The sequence below is a fragment of the Drosophila subobscura genome, chromosome J (genome assembly GCF_008121235.1).
Source record: "Drosophila subobscura isolate 14011-0131.10 chromosome J, UCBerk_Dsub_1.0, whole genome shotgun sequence".
Taxonomy (NCBI): Eukaryota; Metazoa; Arthropoda; class Insecta; order Diptera; family Drosophilidae; genus Drosophila; species Drosophila subobscura.
In genome coordinates this window covers 14,149,613-14,169,293 of record NC_048532.1, presented here as the reverse complement: position 1 = coordinate 14,169,293, position 19,681 = coordinate 14,149,613, and the positions used below count along the sequence as shown (strand labels likewise).

The window sequence follows — 19,681 nt, the reverse complement described above, 5'->3', positions numbered from 1 at the left end:
AACATCACTCGAATCTCCCCTCCTCAACCTTTATTCTGTTCCCACAGATACTTTCAATATCTATCCGTGCATGGCGACAAGAATCGCTTCAATATCGAGGTGGCTGGCGTGGAGGCCAACACCTGCCAGGATCTGCTCTCACAAGCCCAATACCATGTGGGTCGTGCCCGGCGCATTGACGAGGAGGAGCGTTCGTTGCGCCGCAAGCAGGAGGAGGAGCGCGAGGCCTTCAAGCTGAAGGTGGCCGAGCAGCGCAAGCGTCGCGAGGAGGAGGCCCAAACGTCGCGCGACCAGCTGCTGGCCAAGCGCCAGGAGTATGTGGAGAAGACCAAGAACCTGCTGATCATCGCCGATGCCCCGGACAAGGAGCGCAAAAAGGGCGGCGGCCGGCCGCGCAAGGATGACTACATCTCTGGCAGCGACAGCAACGAGGGTGGACCCCGCGAGGGAGGCGAGCGCCCCAGCAAAAAGAAGAGCAAGGGCGAGCGCAAGAAGGGCGGCAGCGGACGCAAGCGCAAGACGGAGAAGTACGAGAGCGACAGCGAGGAGGAGCCCAGCGGCAGTGCCCAAAAGTCGGGCAAGCGGAAGAGCAAGAAATCCAAGCCGGGCGCCGGTGCCAAGGAGTCCAAGGAGAAGCTGTCGGCCAAGCAGCGTCTCAAGATCGTGTCGAAGGAGACCATCTCCACGAGCGAGTCGGAGAGCGATGGCAAGGGGCGCAGCAGGAGCAGAAGTCGCAGTGGCAGCCGCGCCAGTCGTTCGCCCAGCGGCAGTCGCAGCCGCAGTCCCAGTGGCAGTGGCAGCGATCGCGGCCGCAAGCGTAGCAGAAGCCCCGGCAGCGGCTCGGGCAGTGGCAGCGATAGCGATGGTGCCGCCAAGCGTAAGCGGGCCAAGAATCGCATTGAATCTGGAGGCGAATCGGACAAGTCACGCTCTCGATCGCGCTCCAAGTCGGGATCGCGTGCCAGATCTCGCTCCAAGTCAGGATCCCGTGCCAGATCTCGCTCCAAGTCTGGTTCTCGTGCCCGCTCTCGCTCGAAGACTGGCTCTCGCTCTCGTTCACGCTCCAAGTCTGGCTCTCGTTCTCGCTCCCGTTCCAAGTCTGGCTCCAGATCCCGCTCTCGCTCCCGCTCCAAGTCGGGCTCGCGGTCAAGATCAGGCTCGCGTTCGCGCTCCCGTTCTGGCAGCAGATCCAAGTCGGGATCACGCAGTCCCTCCGGCTCGCCGGCGCCTGCGGCCAACTAAAAGACACAGCCCGCGGCGGCGCTTTACAAGATATTTGTGGACTACATTTAGTGTTTTGTTTCCTTCGAGAGTTTGCAAAGAGTATAATAAAAATATTAACACAAAACTGATTGCCAGTGGGCGGAGGAATGGACTCTTCCTTTCTAGAGATCCTGGGCTCATCATTTCGAGCGGCTTTGTTGAATCATTTCCCGTACAATCCCTGCCACAGGCTGCGCGTGTCGCAGCACAAAGGCATGGTCAATTTTGTGTGTGTCCAGCGTGGCATCCACCTGCGGAAAGTCTTTCTTCAGCTGTTCATAGTACGAGACGGGCACCCAGCCATCCGTGGTGCCGTAGTAGAGCTTTAGTAAATGCAAATTCTTTTCGATAATTTCCTTTTGTAGGCCACGCACGCGGCACATCTCATCGTCCGCGAGGAAGACCACCTTCTCGGCCACCGAGGGTTTCGAGTACTTCAAGGCAGTGCCCAGGAACGCACGCGGTATGGAGGAGATGAGAAAGTAGATCTGGATGAGGAGCAGGCGCAGCCAGACGGGCAGCGCGTTGAAGAATCTGAAGAAGATGTAGCCAAACACCGAGTACAGGGGCATGCCGACCTTGGTGAAGACCCAACCGTTGGGCGACTCAATCATGCGCTCGAGTGTGGGGAAGAGCATGTAGCACTTTTGGACACGACTCCGCACACTCTCCTCCTCCAGCATCTGCAGGATCATCCACGCGCCAATGGAATGTCCAATGAGATGGATTTTCACATCCTTCGGCACGTACTTCTCGATGAATGCCACCTTGTGTTTGATCTGGCCGTCCAGATTGAAGATCTCCTCGTTGCCCGTCAGCTGGGGCACCTCGCGGATGCTCGCCTCTGGCGGATCGTCATGGCCCGCGTGTCCTGTACGGAAATAAGCGAAAAGTAGAGCAACATTCAGCTGGGAACTGGCGCTTCCACTTTCTCTCACCAATCACCCACACTGGGAGATCCCCCAGCTGCTTCTGCAGAGTGCTGGCAAACTCCGTGTAGAAGCCCGGCAGGCCGGGGTTGCCTGTTATGCAAATGACGAGCTCCTTCTCGGTGACCTTCTCCTCGATCCACCTGCCCCACGTGAGTATGTGGGTGGGTATGGAGTTGATGTTCACGTAGGCCTCCTGCATTTTCACGGATGCTGTTCGCTGTTGGCGTGGCAAGTGCTGTGAAAATCAATCGAACACCTGCGTTGCTGCCCCGAAAACGCTCTGTTCCGTCCACAAGCGGCAACCGGTTTCAGCTTTTCTCTCTCTTTCGCTCCCTCTGCAATCCACTTGACGAATGTCCGTTAACTGGCTTTTGAATGCAGACCAAATGGCGCGATTCGTCTCGTTCGATCTGCGATAACGCTAATCCGTTTTTCGCTAATCTTTTATTGCCAGTCGAGCAAAGGTCAGGGGTTTCCAGGTGACGAGGTGGATGGATGGCGGGCGGATTGAGACCTCAAATTAGTGATGCTAAATTGATGAGCATCGATTGATCGGTATATTTGTGCGATATGCGTACCAGTCGGCGTTTTGTTTTGAAAAGGCCTATCATACTTGAATTATGTTTGAAAGTATGCATTACAATTATTAAAAGAGTGAAACCAGGAAATAGAGCGAAATTCACAGACTTTTATGAGCTAATCTTGCCAGTTCCCAGCAAAAACAGCGGATAAAATGGAAGTAGTCGATACCTATCGAAAAAGTCGCTAGGTGTGTGTCATAGAAAGAGTGTTGGTGGTGGCTCCTATGCAGCACTGGAGAACAGCTGTTCAGACAGAAAGAAGCAGGGAATTAGTCATCAAACAAAATTTAAAACGAAATTCCCATAAAATTCAACAAAGCTCCACCAATTTCGGTCCCTAAGCCAATTTAACCTCTAAAATGAATCGCCTTTTTGGACGCGGTAAGCCCAAGGAGCCGGGACCAAGCCTAAACGACTGCATTTCGGGCGTAAGTAGAACAAAAATGCAAACAAACAAAGAAGTGACGACATTTGTAATTTCCCAAACAGGTCGATGCTCGGGCCAACAACATCGATGAGAAGATCAATAAGCTGGAGACGGAGCTGCGCAAATACCGCGAGCAAATGTCCAAGATGCGCGAGGGACCAGCCAAGAACTCCGTCAAACAAAAGGCCCTGCGGGTGCTTAAACAAAAGAAAGCGTAAGTACAGAAACAGATACGCCTTCAATTGTACTGCCCCTATTTATGTGCGTTCGCTTCACACAGTTACGAACAGCAGTCTGAATCTCTACGCAACCAGTCGTTCAACATGGAACAGGCCAACTATGCCGCGCAATCACTCAAGGATACTCAGGCCACAGTGGCGGCCATGAAGGATGGCGTCAAGCAGATGAAGACCGAATACAAAAAGATCAACATTGATCAAATCGAGGTGGGAGTCACAATTCTACATACTATGACATACCTGTTAACATTATTTTCTGCCTGCAGGACATCCAAGATGACATGGCCGACATGTTCGAGCAGGCGGATGAGGTGCAGGAGGCCCTGGGCCGCACCTACGGCATGCCCGAGGTGGATGATGATGACTTGCAGGCAGAGCTGGATGCCTTGGGCGACGAAATGGCATTGGATGATGATTCCAGCTATTTGGACGATGTGGTCAAGGCACCCGAGGCCCCGAGTCGAGAGCCAGGCGCCGACAGCATCGTGCCGACAAAGGTTTTTATACTGTTCACAAGAACCACTGCGCGGATGAACTAACACTTTTTTGATTAATCTTTTATAGACTGCCACTGGCATAGAGACGGACGAGTATGGTTTGCCCAAGATTCCAACATCGCTGAAGACCACATAGAGAAGGAGCCGCGCGCGTCACTCAATTTTCCATACACTTTCAGGCACGCTTTGTATGTTATATATAGAGAATATGGTTCCATCAAAGATTTCACTTAAGTTTCGCGTTTTTATGCATTTTATGTTTTTGTTTCAATAAATAGCCGGTAAAAAACAACGTACAGCTGTTCACCTTTCCGTTAGCAATTTCTTGTTTCACTTTCGTTAAGTCGCGCGTTTTTTTCGAATTGAATATCGGATGCATATGGGAGTCTTGATACCCTATATTCTTGAATATTATAAACCGATATAGCGTAAATATATGTAAATTGAACTCATTTTCGTAGTTAAAATATCCCCAAAAGTATAAGTCGCGTGTTTTAGCCGAAATGAATATCGCCAAACGAACTGTTTTTCTTCTCTCTTTCTCTTGCTTTTGTTCTCTCTTTCGCGTGAGAGCAACTGCAGCTGTACCTGCTCTCTTAAGCACACTTTCGCACTCACACTCAAACACAGCTGGCTCTCTCACTCTGTCTCTTTCTCTGCATGCTCATGAACTTGAGCGCGCGTGTTTCGTTTCTCTGCCGCCGCTGTCCGTGTGTGTGTGCGTGTGCGCGCTGTTTCTGCCTCTGTCTGCGGCTGAGTGCAGTCCGTCGGTGTGTTGTGTGCAAAAATAAAGCTTTAGTTGCCTTTTGACGGCTGGTTGTAACGGACGCAATTTTCCCCCCAAAAAATAAAAAGAGCTAAGCAAATGTACAGAGAAAAAACCTTCGCTTTTCAACAACAACACAAGGCACAAACAACAAAAATCAATTGTTAAAACGTAACTGTAAAAGCGTGTGTGCCTCCACCCGCGCCCTCTCAGCAGCCGTGTCCACTGCCAGTGTTGGTCGCCGTCACCGTCGCGCCGCGTTGCTAATTAAACGATTTGCTGTGGAAAAGATCCCCCGATCAAAAGTGCAATCCTCAACCGATCCAATCCGATGCGATCGTTTGTTTAATCCATAAAAATGCGCTACAAAAGAGCCGCGGGTTGAAAAATCTAAAGATTTTGTGAATGTCATGAAAATGCTATTGAAAATTGGCAGTTAATTTGAGAGCCAAGAAAGAAATAGAGATAGAGAGAGAGTCTTGTGTAATTTGAGTCCCTGGTCCCCCGTCCCAGACCTACAACCGTCCCACCCAGCAATCAACCGACCAACAAGTGCCTGAAAGTTTATCCAAATAAATATTTACATAAACAACAACTTTTTCTGTGCAAGTGGAAATCGGTTCTTAAACACACGCAAAAATATCTAACCCCAAGAAAAACTTGAAACATTTAACATTGAATGGTAATTTATTGCTGCTGCATGCTGAAACATAATGGATACACCGCCAATTGGATTACTTTTGCTTGAAATGGTAAGTTACTAGATTTTTATTGCCGAGAACTATGCGGGTGCAGATCGCTCGTACGCAGCGTTGCATTCGCGTTTCGATTCGATTGCAGGGGGAGTTGCTGCAGCCAGCCAGCCAGCAGTCGCCCCCGAATGCAGGAAGCGAACGGCGCGAAAAAGCTTTTTATATTTCTATTTCGTCATCGGCTGTCGGTGGACGGGGGATCGGATCATACATAAATTCATATGGCTAAAATATGCAATATTTATGGTTTATAGTGCAATGGTTATTAAAAGTTTAGATTGCCAATGGCATCTAGACACAAATTAGGTAGGGAATTGGTTCTTAGGATAAAACTAAAAGGTAAAGAAAAATGGAAACTGCATATAATAGATGTTGAAATTTGTATATTATTATCAAAAGCTCTTCTTTGTTTGACTTTTCGAGTATTGTTTCATTCCTCTCCACATTTTCCAACACCTTTTTTGGCCTTCTCCCGATTTTCTTTCATATTTTCGTTGTATCGATCGTGACTAATGTCCATGTTTTTGGGGTAAAGAGAAAAAAACACAAAATTCGCAAAACTTTGAGACTGCAAGACCATCAATTTGTTTTTTGTTGAATTGATTTTGCTATACTCATAGATTCCCTTTCTGTGGCTGCCTTCTAGAATTACAGACCCGTCCGTCCATCCGATCCATGGCCCAGTTAAGACTTAAATTTTGGATATTAACCAATTAACAGAATTCGATTCCGAGCGACGGTAAAATTTGCCATCAACAGCTAAATAAATTATGCTTTATTTTTTATTGCATTAACATGTCAATCAGTTTCATTTTGGGCTTTGGTTTTTGTGGGTAAACCAAGTCGCAAAGGCCAAGAGATGTGGAGATTTGCAAGTCGAAATTATGCATGCGACCTTCGTGAGGGTTGGGGAGGGGACATGCAATAAATAACGCTGGCTGACCCCTAGACCCTTTCCATACCATGCACAATCCCTTGACATCTGTCAGAGAGGTACGAGCTGTACGTGTACGAGTATTAACGCGATCAGAATTACTGACCAGCCTCACCGAAAAAACATTTCCCCATTCTCATTCCCATTGCCCGAAAATAAAACCCGCCGCAAATAAAATTCATTAAAATACGAAAAGAAAAAAAAGATAGCCCTGAGTTCCCTAGTGATAAGATTCCCTCCCCGCTCTGACAGAGCTTCCCTTTTGGGGACGCTCCCTCGGTCTCTCTCCTTCTTGATCTACGCTTCCAATCAGACAAATATTTATGATTATTTCTAATGCTCAATCGGAGAGGGGGAGGCAGGCAACACTCTGAGCTGCAGAGAGGGAGAACAATACGCAGATAGACGGAGAGATAGAAGGAGAGGCAAAGCATAACAAAAGCAAGAGAGTGAGGGAGAATCGAAAACGTTTGCAAAGGCAATGAACGCGAGCTTTTGGCGTTTTCTTCCGATAACGGGCACTACGTACACCACACACTCGCTCACACAGATACTATAAGCACACACAAACACACACACACGCACATGCAGGGGCAAGTTCGCTCAGTTTCGCGTTAGTTCAGTTTTTCCCTCCCATGTCGCATGACCCTGGCCTGCTATTGAAGCTCTAGACACACTCGGAGGCCAATACAAAGCGCAACCATTCAAAATACTATACTCGCATGTATCTAAGTATTGTCTATACAGAGAGGCAGGCAGTCAGTCAGGCAGGCGAACACCACACCACACCACACCGCACCACACATATGGATATGAGATACTCTCTAGCAATAGGTGCTGCTGCGGTACGAGTAGTACTATCCCGCATTGGTTGCTGTTTCAATTTTTCGTCTGTGAAATGGAGCTACAAGTTATTGGGAGTGGGTCCAAACCAAACTCTAGGGGAAGTATAGAAAGGGTTTGACATTACTCTGAAGGAAGTACATTAATGCAAATCGCAGGATTACTTTTGGAGAGCTAATACTTATTAAAAGAAATCTTTAATCTTCTACAAAACCATTTTAGAATCAACATTAGATCCACTAAATACTCCAACAGGTAAAAACTTACTTGAGCTGCGATTAGCTTCGCTTCAAACTATTGCCTTATCTGCGTTGGCCCAGTGAGAATATTGCTTTTCAGCGTTAAATAGTCTAAGCCCTTAAGCACCTCCACCCAACTTCTGTGCTCCCATTCAAGACCATTCATCAGTGTGAGTTACGTAGTAAATTCTTCAACGTAGTAGAACGTGGCCAAAGTCAAATCAAATCCATCTGCGCAATCAATTTGGACTAAGCCAAGAATCGCATTCCCCCGCTGATCTTTTGTTTGTTTGTTTTGGCCTTTGGCTGATAACCGACCCCCAAAGCTTGATAAAGTTACACACCAGAACAGAACGAAGACAATGAAGGGGGGTGGGGAGTGGGCAACCTTAGACAAATCAAAAGAAATCCACTCGATGCCTTTAACAGCGACCAATTGTGGAAATATTTGTTGAATGCCGCTGCTCTTGGGGCAGACATGCAGCCTTGGTGTTGGGTCTGGGGCTGAGGGCTGGTGCTTGGCTTGGCTTTGGGCCGTCATCTAAACTAGTTCTAAAAGTTATGTGCCCTGATATGAAAAATATGAAAATGAAGCATGAGAGGAGCGAAACGAAAAAAAAACCCCAAAATACCCCAGCGGCAGCAGCAGCAGATGCTTCGTGCCGATGTATCTCACAGATACACAGAGACGTACAGCTAGATACACCATATGATATGATGGCTAACCTTAAGTCACGTTTGGTTTTCTGTAGGTCTGCGACCGCGTATTTTTTTGTTGTAGTGTTTTTTTTTTGGTAACTACTACGTTGTTTTCTTGGCATTCTGTGGCTGGTGCTGCTGGCTGTTTGCTCTGCGGCTTGCGGCAAGTTCAACCAAAACATTGACGAAAAACCCAGCCAAAAGCACATACTGCTGCCTCAACTCGAAATATCTCTCTCTCTCACTCTCGGTTGGTACCTCGCTGCCCCCCATTTTGCCACCTACCCACAACATTCATACATACAATTCGGCACATTGACGAGGTTCAAGGCGAAAAGACCCACAAAACGGAGCGGAGCGTTCGACTCCGGCAAGGCCAAGTGCAAGTCCGAGCAGTAGTCGTGGCTCGGTTTCTGCTCGTACGTTTTCGTTTATGAATATAATATGTTTTAATTATGCATTTTCTGGGGGCTCAAGTGGCACGAAAGAAGCCGCAGAAAAAAACCGTGACAAACATTTACCGAACGTAGGCCTGAAAATGGCAAGGGCTCTGCCACCGTTGCCCCCAGCACGTGCCCAAAGCCAGCGAGGCAGTCCAGAGATTAATCAAAAAGCCAACTAACAATGAAAAAATGTCAAGTGTGCTTTGTTCCAGGCATAAGCGAAGCGTTTATACACTACAATCGATGGGATTTGAATAAAGAATTCGTTAACAAAAGGAAGGGCATTGTAAAGCAGCTTAAACCAGCTTAATACAAATGTAAATCAGGCACAAAAAATACAGAATATTTTAAGAGTTTTGTTTAGTTTATGGATTTTGATTTGTAGAGTTTCATCCTTCGAAAGAATAATGATCTGGAAATATTTATAATTCTTTAAAAATTGAACATAAATGCCCCAGCTCCAAAATAAAGGTCAAAAGTCAATAGCTTTCCCCTCCACAAGAGTTCTCACTCAAACTTGATTACTCCTGCCATAGTTAGGGTGCACAAAGACCTTTATGTGCCATAAATCTGATCAAAGCTGAAAAAGCTCTCGACCAGCAGCACACTCCACTTCACTCCACTCCAACAGTCAGTTCCAAGAGCAAGGAAATCAAATTCAGTTTCAGATTGAGACGCTAAGCGACACGGCAAATGCCAGCCAGCGCACAGCCACAGCACAGCACACACCGCGCTCTCCTCTCTGTCGTACCCATACCATTGCCGAAAAAATCATGACCTTCCACAATGCCAGCAGCAACAGTTGATTCTCCCTCTGCTCTGGTCTGCCTTGTGCCTTTGCTTCGGCGGCGTCTACTTGCTGCTCTGCCCTCTGTCGACGTCGTGAGCTTTTTTGGCAATGCGTGAGTGAGACGACACACACATGCGCGCAGGCAGGCAGGCAGGCAGCAGAAGCAAAGAGTGCGCTGCTCGAAAATAAGGCCAAGGTGACTCACCTTGATTGAGACCGAATGAGCGGCGGCAGAAACGAAAAGTAGAAGCCAGCAGCAGCAGCAGCGGCAGAGCAGAGCAGAAGAGAAGTGCCGTGCCGTGCTGTGCTGTGCCGCACAATACCAACACTTTTTCAATGACCTTGCCCAAAAAAAGAGCTTTAAGCATAATAATTAAATAACATGAGCGCGTAGAACCGAACCGAACCTAAATCAGGCTTCGCTACGAAAACGAAACCGAAAAAATGCTCAAGTCATTGCCAAAAAGCGAAACACACAGCAACAGGCAGAGAGCGAGAGAGAAAGAGAGAGATGAGACGAGACGGAACCAGATGTGTTGGATACACCAGCCAGAGTTGATGGACTGTACCCCCCGAACAGCCTGCTGCCGCCTTAGTAAGTCGACGGCCCTGTCCGCTCCGGCAGAGGTCAACGCCAGGATCAGTGTCATTGCTTCTGACGGCAGACGACGGCAGAGCGTGCATTGACGCCGTGCCGCCGGTGCTTGGGGTACATTCACTTTAGCGGCGAATCAACAAAAGTTTGCTCTTGGCTGCGATTCTGTGAAGGCTAGAATTTAATCAACACGAAAAAATTCACTGAATTCCAGTTGTATAATACACCAGCACAGGGAAGAGAAGGGTTCAAGGAACCGCCCCACGATAGTTGAACCCAAAAGTTGTTCTCCCTGTCATTCAAGGGTGTTCCCAAGTGCCACAGCTTTTGGAATCCCTTGAAGCAAGCATAAAGCAGAGCAGCAATTTTGTAAGTAATCTTCTAGAATTTTTCTTAAATCAAAGAATGTTAACTGAAACAGTTATTAGGGCAGCAGACACGATTCGAATTTCATCATAATTTGAAATTTGCTTTAATTCTTCTTTAATGCTGCCCTACCTTCAAATAATTTACTAACCTAAATTGTAAATGGATTCTAGAAGGATCTAGAACTGTGCAAGGCAGTCCCTGAATGGTTTTGTAGGCGCTATAGCAACAGTATAATCGAAATCGGAGAAGTATTCTTTTACAATTTGCTAAATTCCTCTACTTACTCTTTCAAGATTAAGAATTACTCATCGCTGTCATATTTTTCGTACATTTTTAATGGATTTTTCCAATAATTCATATAAACCAACCAAACTCTGCTTTCACATAATATACCATTGTAAATATTCCAAGGATCCCTAAACCCCCCATAACAACCGCATTCATTACTAATCCCATCGCAATTTACAGTTGCCTTCAGAATCGCACAGTTTGAGAAGCATTCTAAGCGTTTAGTTCTTGTCAAACTGCCAACACGTGCCGCACTAAACACTCAAGGCTCCACGAATGCAGTTTGAGATGCATTTTGAGCGACAAATAGCGCGCGCCTATCTCAATAGCCCCCAAACATGCACTCACACATATGTGCAAGCGACATGCGCGCGTAAAATAAAAACAACACTCGGCGTTTAGCCTTTGTAGAGGTCTTGCAATGCACCTCGAAATGCACACACACACGCACAGAGAGAGAGAGAGCGAGTCAGAACAGTGTAAATGCAATGCATGAGACAGCAACAACTCCCGCGCTTTTGCAAACAGAGAGAGCCACGCTTTGCCACACACAGATAGAGTGAGTGAGTGAGTGACAGTGAAAGAGAGCAGCGCCAGAACAAGCAGAAAAGCTAAATTTAGTTCAATGAATTCTCTTACTTACACTCACTCACCCGCTCTGTTTGTGCCGCTCTCTCAGTGTCTTTCTCTCTGTTATTGTTGGGGCTGCTAGTGCATTGACTACCAAAGCATTGGCACAGGCAGAGTGGGGAAAGAGGCACAGACACAGAGACCAGCGTCGCAGCCAGTGATGGAGCACGTTACTCCACTCGCTAATGATGATAATGATGTTGCTGGTCGCTCTCTCTCTCTCACTCTCTGTGGCGTTCCGTTTCTGCAACTGCAATGATGATGACGATGACGACGATGGTGATGATGATGATGACGATGGTTATCGAAGGTCTTTCACCCGAACTCGGTCATTGGCGTACATTTGTGTGCTGCCGCTGTCTCTGCTCTGCTCTGCTCTGCTGCTGCTTCGGCTGCTGCTGCTTCTGCTCTGGTGCAGCTGCAGCACACAGCACAGTGCTGTGCTGTGCTGCGCTTTACTGCTGCTGCCCGCAAATCCAGAGCTTTTCAAAGTGTACATGTCGCAATTTCTTAAGAAAGTTCAATTACCCCAAACAATCAGATTTACTGTCTGTTTTTTTGATGCATACACTCGCCGTCGACGGCGACGCTGGCTGAGACGCACAGTGGGTCAATTTTGGAAGTCGGAGATCGATCCCATGGAATGGTTTTATCCCAAATGACAGTGCATCAATAAAAAGTATTCTGTAGCTCCGTAAAAATCTCCTTCTGCGGATACTACCAAGCGACCAAAATATGTATCTGTTTCCTTTTCACACTATGAATTGGTTTGTATGTCTTTCGTTTGTTGCTTGGCTGTTTCCGCGTACCAAATGTTTGCCATGGCCTTGCGCGAATTGCGCCCACTGTGCAGCTGCTCGGTTCATTCGCTTTTCTCGCTGTCGCTGTCGCCGTCGCTTTAGTTCAGTTGTTGTTGCTGCTGCTGCATCGCTGCTGCCACTGCTCTGCCGCTGTTGGGTTGCAGTTTTCTAATGTTGCATGGCATGTTGGGAATGGGCATGGTTTGGTTTGTTCGGTTTGCTGGGGCCCATAGTTACGAGCAGCAGTGGCAGAGGAGGAAGAAGAAGCTGCTGCTGCTGCTGGCCGATGCCTGTTGTTGGCTAGTTTTATGGCGCATCTTCAAATGTTTGGCTTGCAGTCTAGTTCCCTCTCTTTCTGCGCCCCTCTCTCTCTCTCTTTCTCTCTATCCCTCTTTTGCTCCTCATGTTTATTTGCGTCGCTGCTGCATTCAATTTCAATAAGAAATGTTTCTGCTGCATTCGGATTCCGATTCCGATTCGGAATTGGAATCGGATTCGCTTTTGTTTTGGTTTTCGTTTATTTTTTGGTCAAAGATGCAAACAAATTTGTTCCCCTCTTCCCAAAATGCAGATCAGAATGGCCATCGGAGGAGGCGTACCCGAATCCAATGCACTTTCCCTTTGACCAAATCGAAAGGGATTGGAAAGAGGCTTTGAAGGTGGAAACATTGAACTTTTACTTTGACCAGGGTGTGGGGGCAACAATCAAATTTGTTTTAAGATAAAGGGAATGGAATTAAAAGTGATGTTAGAAAGACTCTTCGAATACTCTCAAGAACATCTCTTAAAATCTGAAAGATATTGATGGAAGAATCTTTTGAAATCGCACCTTCGGATGATGGTTAGAGGGGCACCTTCCAGTCCACATCCATTCATTGGCTCGTCAGACCAACCTTTTTTTCCTTTTATTTTCTTTTCACATTTCTACAGATCTTTTCAAATTTGCCAGCAATTTCCCTGCCATCATTCTCTCCACCTTCCCACAGGTAATCCATAATTTCCAAAAAAATAAAAAAGAAAAGAAAAAACACATTACTGCATTGGATCCTCTAGTCCCCCAAACAGCAACACCCCCTGCCAGTTGAAACTTTCAAACAAGTTTAGTACTTGGCTGTGGACTGAGCCTGGTCGGTGAGGCCTCTTGGCCCGGCCAAGTGCCTGGCATCCTCATCCTCAGGCCCCAGGAATTCCGCCGACACATTTACTTTGGCGTTTTCGATTTTTGTGTGTATTTCGGGTTAATCTTCTCCGCTCTGCAATTTTCCCTGTTAGCCATTTTTTCGGCTGTTTTTTTTGTTGTTTGCATTCTTTTTTATTTCGGCAACGAAATTTTTTCAATGTCTTAGCCCGCAACTTTCGTTGCTGCCATATTTTACTTTATTTCTTAGTTTGGTTTTATTTTATTTTTATTTTTTGCTTTCAATGACAAAACTTGCTTGGTGTGCAGTCACTGCGCTGCTGCCGTCACAGCTGGCAGCGCTGTCGACGTAGCGACTGCATTTTATGCTGCGTGTTGCAGTTGCTGCAAAAATGCAAGTGGAATTTTGGTTTTGATTTTATTTTGTAATAAATCGATGACTGTAAATCAGAAAATATGTCAATTAAAGTCTCGTCATTTAGATTTTAGTTGGGTTTTGTCTTTTCTTAAATTAAAAACGAAGTTTCGAAACTAATAAAAATGCACGAGGAACTTAAGGGAAGGAAGAATTACTTTAAGTGATGAAATAGGCTCAAAAAATCTAATAAAAATTTCGAACTATTTGTGTGTTTCATCTCTGCATTTTCGTAGTAAAAAAAGTGAAATTTCACTCAAAAAAGTTACTCAATCCAAAATCAAGAAAGATACAAAAAAAACCATCAAACTGCATTTGTTTTTATATTTTTGTTGTATAATTTGGTTTGGCTTTCGTTGTTGTTGGTTTTTTTTTGGGTGCATTAAACGGCAAATTGTTTAATTTCGTTTCGTTTCGATTCGTGGGATCAACGGAAAGTGCGTTGATCTCTCGGCAAAAAGTGAATGAATGCAAACGGTGACGTCGCAGAGGCTGCTGCTGCTGCGGGCTGCCTTCGCTGGCGTCGCTTTGCTGCTGCTGGTGTGGGCGTTTGCGTCGCTGCCTGGTTACATTTTGCGCTGCTTGGAAATAGCTCAAAATGTGACTAACAATTAATAAATAATTAATTAAACAGCTTTTGGGGTAATGATTCATAGCGCTTTGAGGATTGCCCTGAGGTTCAGGGAACTTTAAGGTAATCCAGTTTGCCCCATTCCCGATTTAAGTTTGGCCTTCCTTTAGTTATTCGCAAAGCATTGACACTTCTTCATATCTTTTCTTCCCAGATCAAATCCCTTCCAATATTTTATCCACTACAAACTCCCATTGAGCCAGGGAAAACCACACACCCGAAATTCCCGTAATTCCCTGCTCTGGAGCTGCTCCATCTCCCTCTTTGTCTCTCTCGTTCCATCGCGAAAGCAAAAGCGAAACAAAAATTCGCAGCCGTTGGATACTTTACTGTTGTTGCTGCGCTCCTCTCTTCACGCTGTATCTCTCTCTTTCTCTCCGCCTATCTGTGTCTCCCTCGGCCATGCTCCATCTCCTTCTTTCTCTTTCTCTCTCTCTGGCTGCGAGTGTTCGTGTGAACTCTGCTTTTGACCGACGAGGCAATGTTGTTCGTTGACCTTTCTCAAGTGTTGTTGCCATGAAAGGAGTATGGTGCGGTGCGGTGTGGTGTGTGGTGGAGCAAAGGGGGGTGCACGCTGGAGGCGTAAGTAAGTTGTGGGCGCTGCTGCTGCTGCTGCAGTTTACACGCAGCCGCTGCTGCTGCTGCTGCTCTCTTTCGCTTTTGTTTCATATTTCGGCAGCGTTTCCTTGGTCATTAAACTCTTAAATGCAACGACCTTCCTTCCACTGTGTGTACGCGCGATCGACAGCGACGTCGACAGTAGCGACGACAGCAGTGGCAGTGGCAGCGACAGCGAATTTCAATTGAAGTCGTCTGAAGCCTGAAAAGCTCTTTCGATTTCGATTTCGGTTTCAGTTTTGTCTTTTGTTTTATGTTTTTGTCTTTTTCTGTGCGGTGCGTGAAGGAGTAGGAGTTAATCATTTTGGACAGAAGTGTAGCGCGGGGTTGAGGCCACAGATTTTGGTAATTTTTTGTTGGCCGGTTAGTGCCTTGGGTCTGAGCATTGAACCTGTAGCAGTGAAGTGGGGAGTGAAGGTTTCGTTTCGTATGCGGATTCGTTTTCGTATTCAGGGCTTTGAACGCTTTAGTGAGGTCAGGGATATGAGATTAATGCTGAAGGATTTTTCGTATTTTTGGGGGGAATAATTTAAGTACTGATGAGTGAAATAATCCCTGAACTACTGATTCGAGAATTTAAAGAGCTTATTTATTTAATGGCTTGATGTTTGGGTGATTAATGTTTGATGGATAATAAAACTTTACCTATCCCCGAATTTATGGGAGTTTTCCCTGAAACAGATAACCCCTGATTGGGTTATTACCCTTCGGTTTTGTTCCAGTTGCTCCCCCTCCATTTTAGTCAGAAATTACCTCACAAATTTGAACTCTTAATATTTATGAGTAATTTTGCACAATGAAAAGTAAAATTTCCAGCGACAACAGCAACAACAACCAGTAAACTCTTTTTGCGGTATTTGCACTTTTGGCGTTAAACAATTTGAATGGAAAGCAGAGCAGAGCGACAGCTCAAAGAGCGCCACGCATGCTCTTAGCCGTATGGAAAACCTAAAGAGAGCCCCAAGTGAAGTAAGAGTAAACGCTAAGCGGTGCATCTCACACATACAATTAAATACTGCCATGCATGCAAAAGCTTTCGCTCAACTTGGATGAGAGAGAATGAGAGACTGCAGTGCTGTGCTGCAATTGCAAGTGATCTCTCCCTCTCTCGCGGGCTCCAACTCATGCTCTCTCTCTTGCTCAGTGTGTGCTTTACTGTAAATGAATTGTTGTTTCTTCTTTCTTCTTCGTTGTTGTTGGTTTTTGTTGTTGTGTTGTTTTGCATTGCATTTTTGCCGGGCGCGCTTTTACACAAGTTTTTCGTCTAATGCTGCTTCTGCATGGACGTGTGTATGAGTGTGTGTGAGAGAGGTGTGCGACTGTGTGTGCGCGTACGAGAGCGACTAACTTGTTTTTGTTGCCGTCGTCGTTGTCGTCGTCGTCGTCGCATTCGACTTTTTCAATGAGTCAATCCTTGAAATGTTGACTTCCTGATACGCATATGACTATTGAACAAGTTTGCTTTGTTAGACTTTTTTGAAGGTTGCGTATTTCATACAGACATACACACACACACATGCGCATGGATACAGAAGCGCACACATGCACTCTGCCTGGGGCACCATATACTTAGTAGAGGCACATCAATTTTCGTAGCACGCTGTGTACAGCCCCCTCCCCAGCTATGTACATATTTTGTTGTACCCTGTAATTCCCGTCAGATGGGGGGAATCTGATATTCGTGAAAGAAATCTGTAAAAATTAAATAATTTAAAACATTTATGCAGACTTCATCAAATAATCTCTCAGTTGTAATGCCTTACAGGGTATTTTCATATCCATACCATTCCCCAGGCAGCTTTTCCTTTGCATTTACAGTTTAGCCAAGAACAATGGGGGCCTAGCCAGTGGCGGCAGTCAGATCAGACGACATCTCACTATGGCAGGTCTCTACACTTCACCTTCTCAATCCTCCCCCTGTCTCCTAGCCACTGTTTCCATCTCTACTACTCGTATCCACCATCCATTATCCATTATGCATAATGGATGTGTCTCGTGTGTCTGCCATTTCTTGATCGCACTTTTTATGGCAGCTACGGAATAATTTATCCATTCAACATGTTTTCATGTCGTTGTCGGGCGCTGCTTATGTTTATCTTAATTTTATTTAATTTAATTAGAATGCATTCTTAAAATGTTAAATTTTTTGTATGTTCTGTGCGGGTTTTTGTGCTTTTCCAAGAATTTGAATATTGATTATATTATAGTGTCTCAAGGTCATTGATTTCCCATGGTCTAACCTTCGCCGGGGGGGTTCTCTGCTCTAACAATGGGCCCTCAAAACAGAAGTTAACACAAATAATACGCAGACGCAGCGTGTGGCCGCAGCGATTGGAGCGATTGCGTTCGTTCCACATGATGATAATTTTGGTAATGGCTTTTAAAGGGCATTTTCTAGAGCCACAAAAACAATGCCCAATCAATTAGCAAACTTCCTTAAATTGAATATGTGGATGGGGTACGTGGCGTATGTGTGATATGATGTGTAACAATGGATAAAGGTCTCTAAAGAGTGGAATAATAATAATTTTCTACCAGAAACTACACATTTTTGGTTCTCAGATGACTTTAAAGCATAGAAGTATTATTTAAAATAAAGAAAAATAAAAATTTTCATCTCCCAAATGAGAATACTTTTCAAAAACCTTTTTTCCAAAAATTATTCATAGTGTATTTTCCGATTAGTCACACATAATGAGGTGTATTATATTTTAGAGATCTTCTAGCCTGTTAAACGATTTCTTTCCACGTACGTGGACCGTACAGCCGGACGGCAGCCAGACGTTAACTGAAATTATGGCAATTGCATAGAAAACAGAAATAAAGCATAACAAATATAACTTTTAAATATATGTATATAAATAAATACGTTTATTTTTCACGTACTGCTAGGAAAGAGATGGATAGAGAGAGAGAGAGAGAGAGAGACGAGACCAGACGCATACACAATTACAACAATATTCGCTACGCCCTTGGATATAGTGAGAGGTGGTGGTGGAGGAGGGGCGGAGAGGGGTGATACAGCTACCTGTAAAACCAACAACAATATACCCTACACCCATAGACATTAGTGCGGCATTAGCGACTGTCTAGACCCCGAAAGCTAAAGCTCTTCTGACCTTAAACTTGAATCGGAAACACAGCAACACAGCCACACGCAACAGCAACAGCAACAGCAACAAAAAAAGAGAAACAACAGAGGAAAAAAGAAGCAGAAACGAAGAAGAAGGTTACTAAGTTTTCTGTTGTTGTTGTTGTTGTTGCTGTTGTTTGTGTTTTATTTTGTGGTTACAGCAGAGAAGAAAAAAAAACAGCAGAAACAACAAATACAAAACTTAAAACACGCAAAACAAACAGCAAGAAAAAAACTAAGGTTAGAAATTTGCCCACTTGTTAAACTGTGACTAAGTTTAGTGCGCTTCTTAAGAGATTGTTTTAGTCTCAAAATCATGGGGATGTCTTGAAAGAAAGGTTAAGAATTTTATTCTCAAAGGAATTTTGTGTGCGAGAATCTCTGAACTAAATTTTCGAGAATTCCCAGCCCATGCCTGGCTTGACCTTGAAAAACTTAACCCAGAAATAAGCCACAAGCCACCACTATAAAGTCCACTTTGATTTTTATTAAAGTCTATTTTTATGTTGATTTGCAATTTAAAGCTTTTTTCTTCGCCAAAATCGGAAGTGTTATCTCCCTATAAATAAATAATAAATAAATAAAAGATAAAAGCGCAGAAATGACTCGACTTGACTTTTGTGCTGAGACTGTTATAACAAACAAAGCCCAATAAAATTATTAACTTTATTAACAACAGCCATAAAAGTTGCAACAACAACAACAAACACAAAGTATGTACCAACAAAAAAGAATGAACAAAAAAAAACCAACGATCTTGAGCTTGGGGAACGTTAAAAATATTTTGTTCAATGAAATATCATGTTGTTGTTGCTAATGTTGCTATTGTTGCTGTTGCTGTTGTGATTTAAGCACGACTCGGTTATGTTCTTCACACAAACACACACACACATACATACATAGATGTATAGAAATAGACACCGACATCGACACGCATTGGGAGCTGCATACAAATTATAAAACCGAAAGCTTTTATTTTTCTACAATTTTTATACGTAGCCATGACAGTGTGAGAAGGTCACCACACACACACACACACAGAGACACACTTGCACAGCCAGCTATCAGCAACAACAATTACTTCCACTAACAACAACAACAATCGTATTTACGCAGCAAATGAGAGCGAGAGGGAGAGCGCGAGCCCACAAAGTAGCCGGCGCACTGAGCTTCTCTCTCTCTCTCTCTCTCTCTCTTTGTCTGCTCTCCGCTTTGCCCCTTTTGGATAGTTTTGCCCTCTCTCTCCGACGCATTTTGCATAGCAAAAAAAGCTCACCGCTGCCATTTGTTCTCTCGTTGCTGTTGTTGCTTTTGCTTTTGTTTTTCAAATTCTATGCAAAATGGGGAGTGTGTGGCTTTTGGGGTGTTCTGGAATACGTTTTCGGGATTAATAATAGAAGCTTTAACCCCTAAAAATATTACATGTTGAGCTCTGAATCTCCACTCTTTGATTTGACTCAAAGAAACTCTTGCAAGAAACTCTATCCTTGGTCATCGAATAGCAACTTCCAAACGTTAATTTGTTGGCCAATAAAATTTTGGCAGAGAATTTATGATCTGCACCACAAAATGTTAACTGGAACAGCGCCATCCGCTGGCCATCAGCAGATCGGATCGGATTGGATCGGTACCGTCTTTGGCTGTGGCTGTGGCTGTGGC

General features: G+C 45.0%; 4 protein-coding genes across 6 annotated transcripts in view; 2 read left to right on the top strand and 2 right to left on the bottom strand.

Annotated features, from left to right (window-relative positions):
• LOC117894681 (RNA polymerase-associated protein CTR9 homolog) overlaps nucleotides 1–1,343 on the top strand; it is a 4,072-nt gene extending 2,729 nt beyond the window's left edge. The window contains exon 5 of the mRNA XM_034801859.1: nucleotides 48–1,343. Within this exon, the coding sequence (XP_034657750.1) occupies nucleotides 48–1,242 (1,195 nt within the window). The 3' untranslated portion in view covers nucleotides 1,243–1,343. The remainder of the gene's footprint in view (nucleotides 1–47) is intronic.
• LOC117894704 (ras-related protein Rac1) overlaps nucleotides 1–8,314 on the bottom strand; it is a 17,529-nt gene extending 9,215 nt beyond the window's left edge. The window contains exon 1 of the mRNA XM_034801887.1: nucleotides 8,300–8,314. The gene's annotated coding sequence lies outside the window, so the exon portion shown is untranslated. The remainder of the gene's footprint in view (nucleotides 1–8,299) is intronic.
• LOC117894699 (lipid droplet-associated hydrolase) lies at nucleotides 1,265–19,681 on the bottom strand. 3 transcript variants are annotated; one of them, XM_034801880.1, is made up of 3 exons: nucleotides 19,667–19,681; nucleotides 2,202–2,403; nucleotides 1,265–2,134 (listed from the first exon to the last, which is right to left on the bottom strand). In XM_034801880.1, the coding sequence occupies exons 2-3, from the start codon at nucleotides 2,392–2,394 to the stop codon at nucleotides 1,404–1,406; spliced, it is 924 nt and encodes a 307-aa protein (XP_034657771.1). In that variant the 5' UTR covers nucleotides 2,395–2,403; nucleotides 19,667–19,681; the 3' UTR covers nucleotides 1,265–1,403. The 3 variants fall into 3 exon arrangements, with proteins under 3 accessions (XP_034657771.1, XP_034657772.1, XP_034657770.1); XM_034801881.1 differs by lacking the exon at nucleotides 19,667–19,681 and adding an exon at nucleotides 18,143–18,157 and having other exon boundaries at nucleotides 2,202–2,415; XM_034801879.1 differs by lacking the exon at nucleotides 19,667–19,681 and adding an exon at nucleotides 18,143–18,157 and having other exon boundaries at nucleotides 2,202–2,410.
• Nucleotides 3,027–4,228, top strand: LOC117894703 (charged multivesicular body protein 5). The gene is made up of 5 exons (XM_034801886.1): nucleotides 3,027–3,204; nucleotides 3,266–3,417; nucleotides 3,484–3,649; nucleotides 3,709–3,939; nucleotides 4,007–4,228. Exons 1-5 carry the CDS (start codon nucleotides 3,136–3,138, stop codon nucleotides 4,073–4,075), a joined length of 687 nt encoding a protein of 228 aa, XP_034657777.1. The 5' UTR covers nucleotides 3,027–3,135; the 3' UTR covers nucleotides 4,076–4,228.

What these genes read in the sequence shown, in the direction of transcription:
- LOC117894699 (XM_034801880.1), bottom strand. Translation starts at nt 2,394, where the DNA reads ATGCAGGAGGCCTACGTGAACATCAACTCCATACCCACCCACATACTC. An exon ending in TCTCCCAGTGTGGGTGATTG is followed by an intron (nt 2,135 to 2,201) that starts GTGAGAGAAAGT and finishes ATTTCCGTACAG; the next exon opens with GACACGCGGGCCATGACGAT.
- LOC117894703 (XM_034801886.1), top strand. Translation starts at nt 3,136, where the DNA reads ATGAATCGCCTTTTTGGACGCGGTAAGCCCAAGGAGCCGGGACCAAGC. An exon ending in TAAACGACTGCATTTCGGGC is followed by an intron (nt 3,205 to 3,265) that starts GTAAGTAGAACA and finishes TTTCCCAAACAG; the next exon opens with GTCGATGCTCGGGCCAACAA. An exon ending in ACAGCATCGTGCCGACAAAG is followed by an intron (nt 3,940 to 4,006) that starts GTTTTTATACTG and finishes AATCTTTTATAG; the next exon opens with ACTGCCACTGGCATAGAGAC.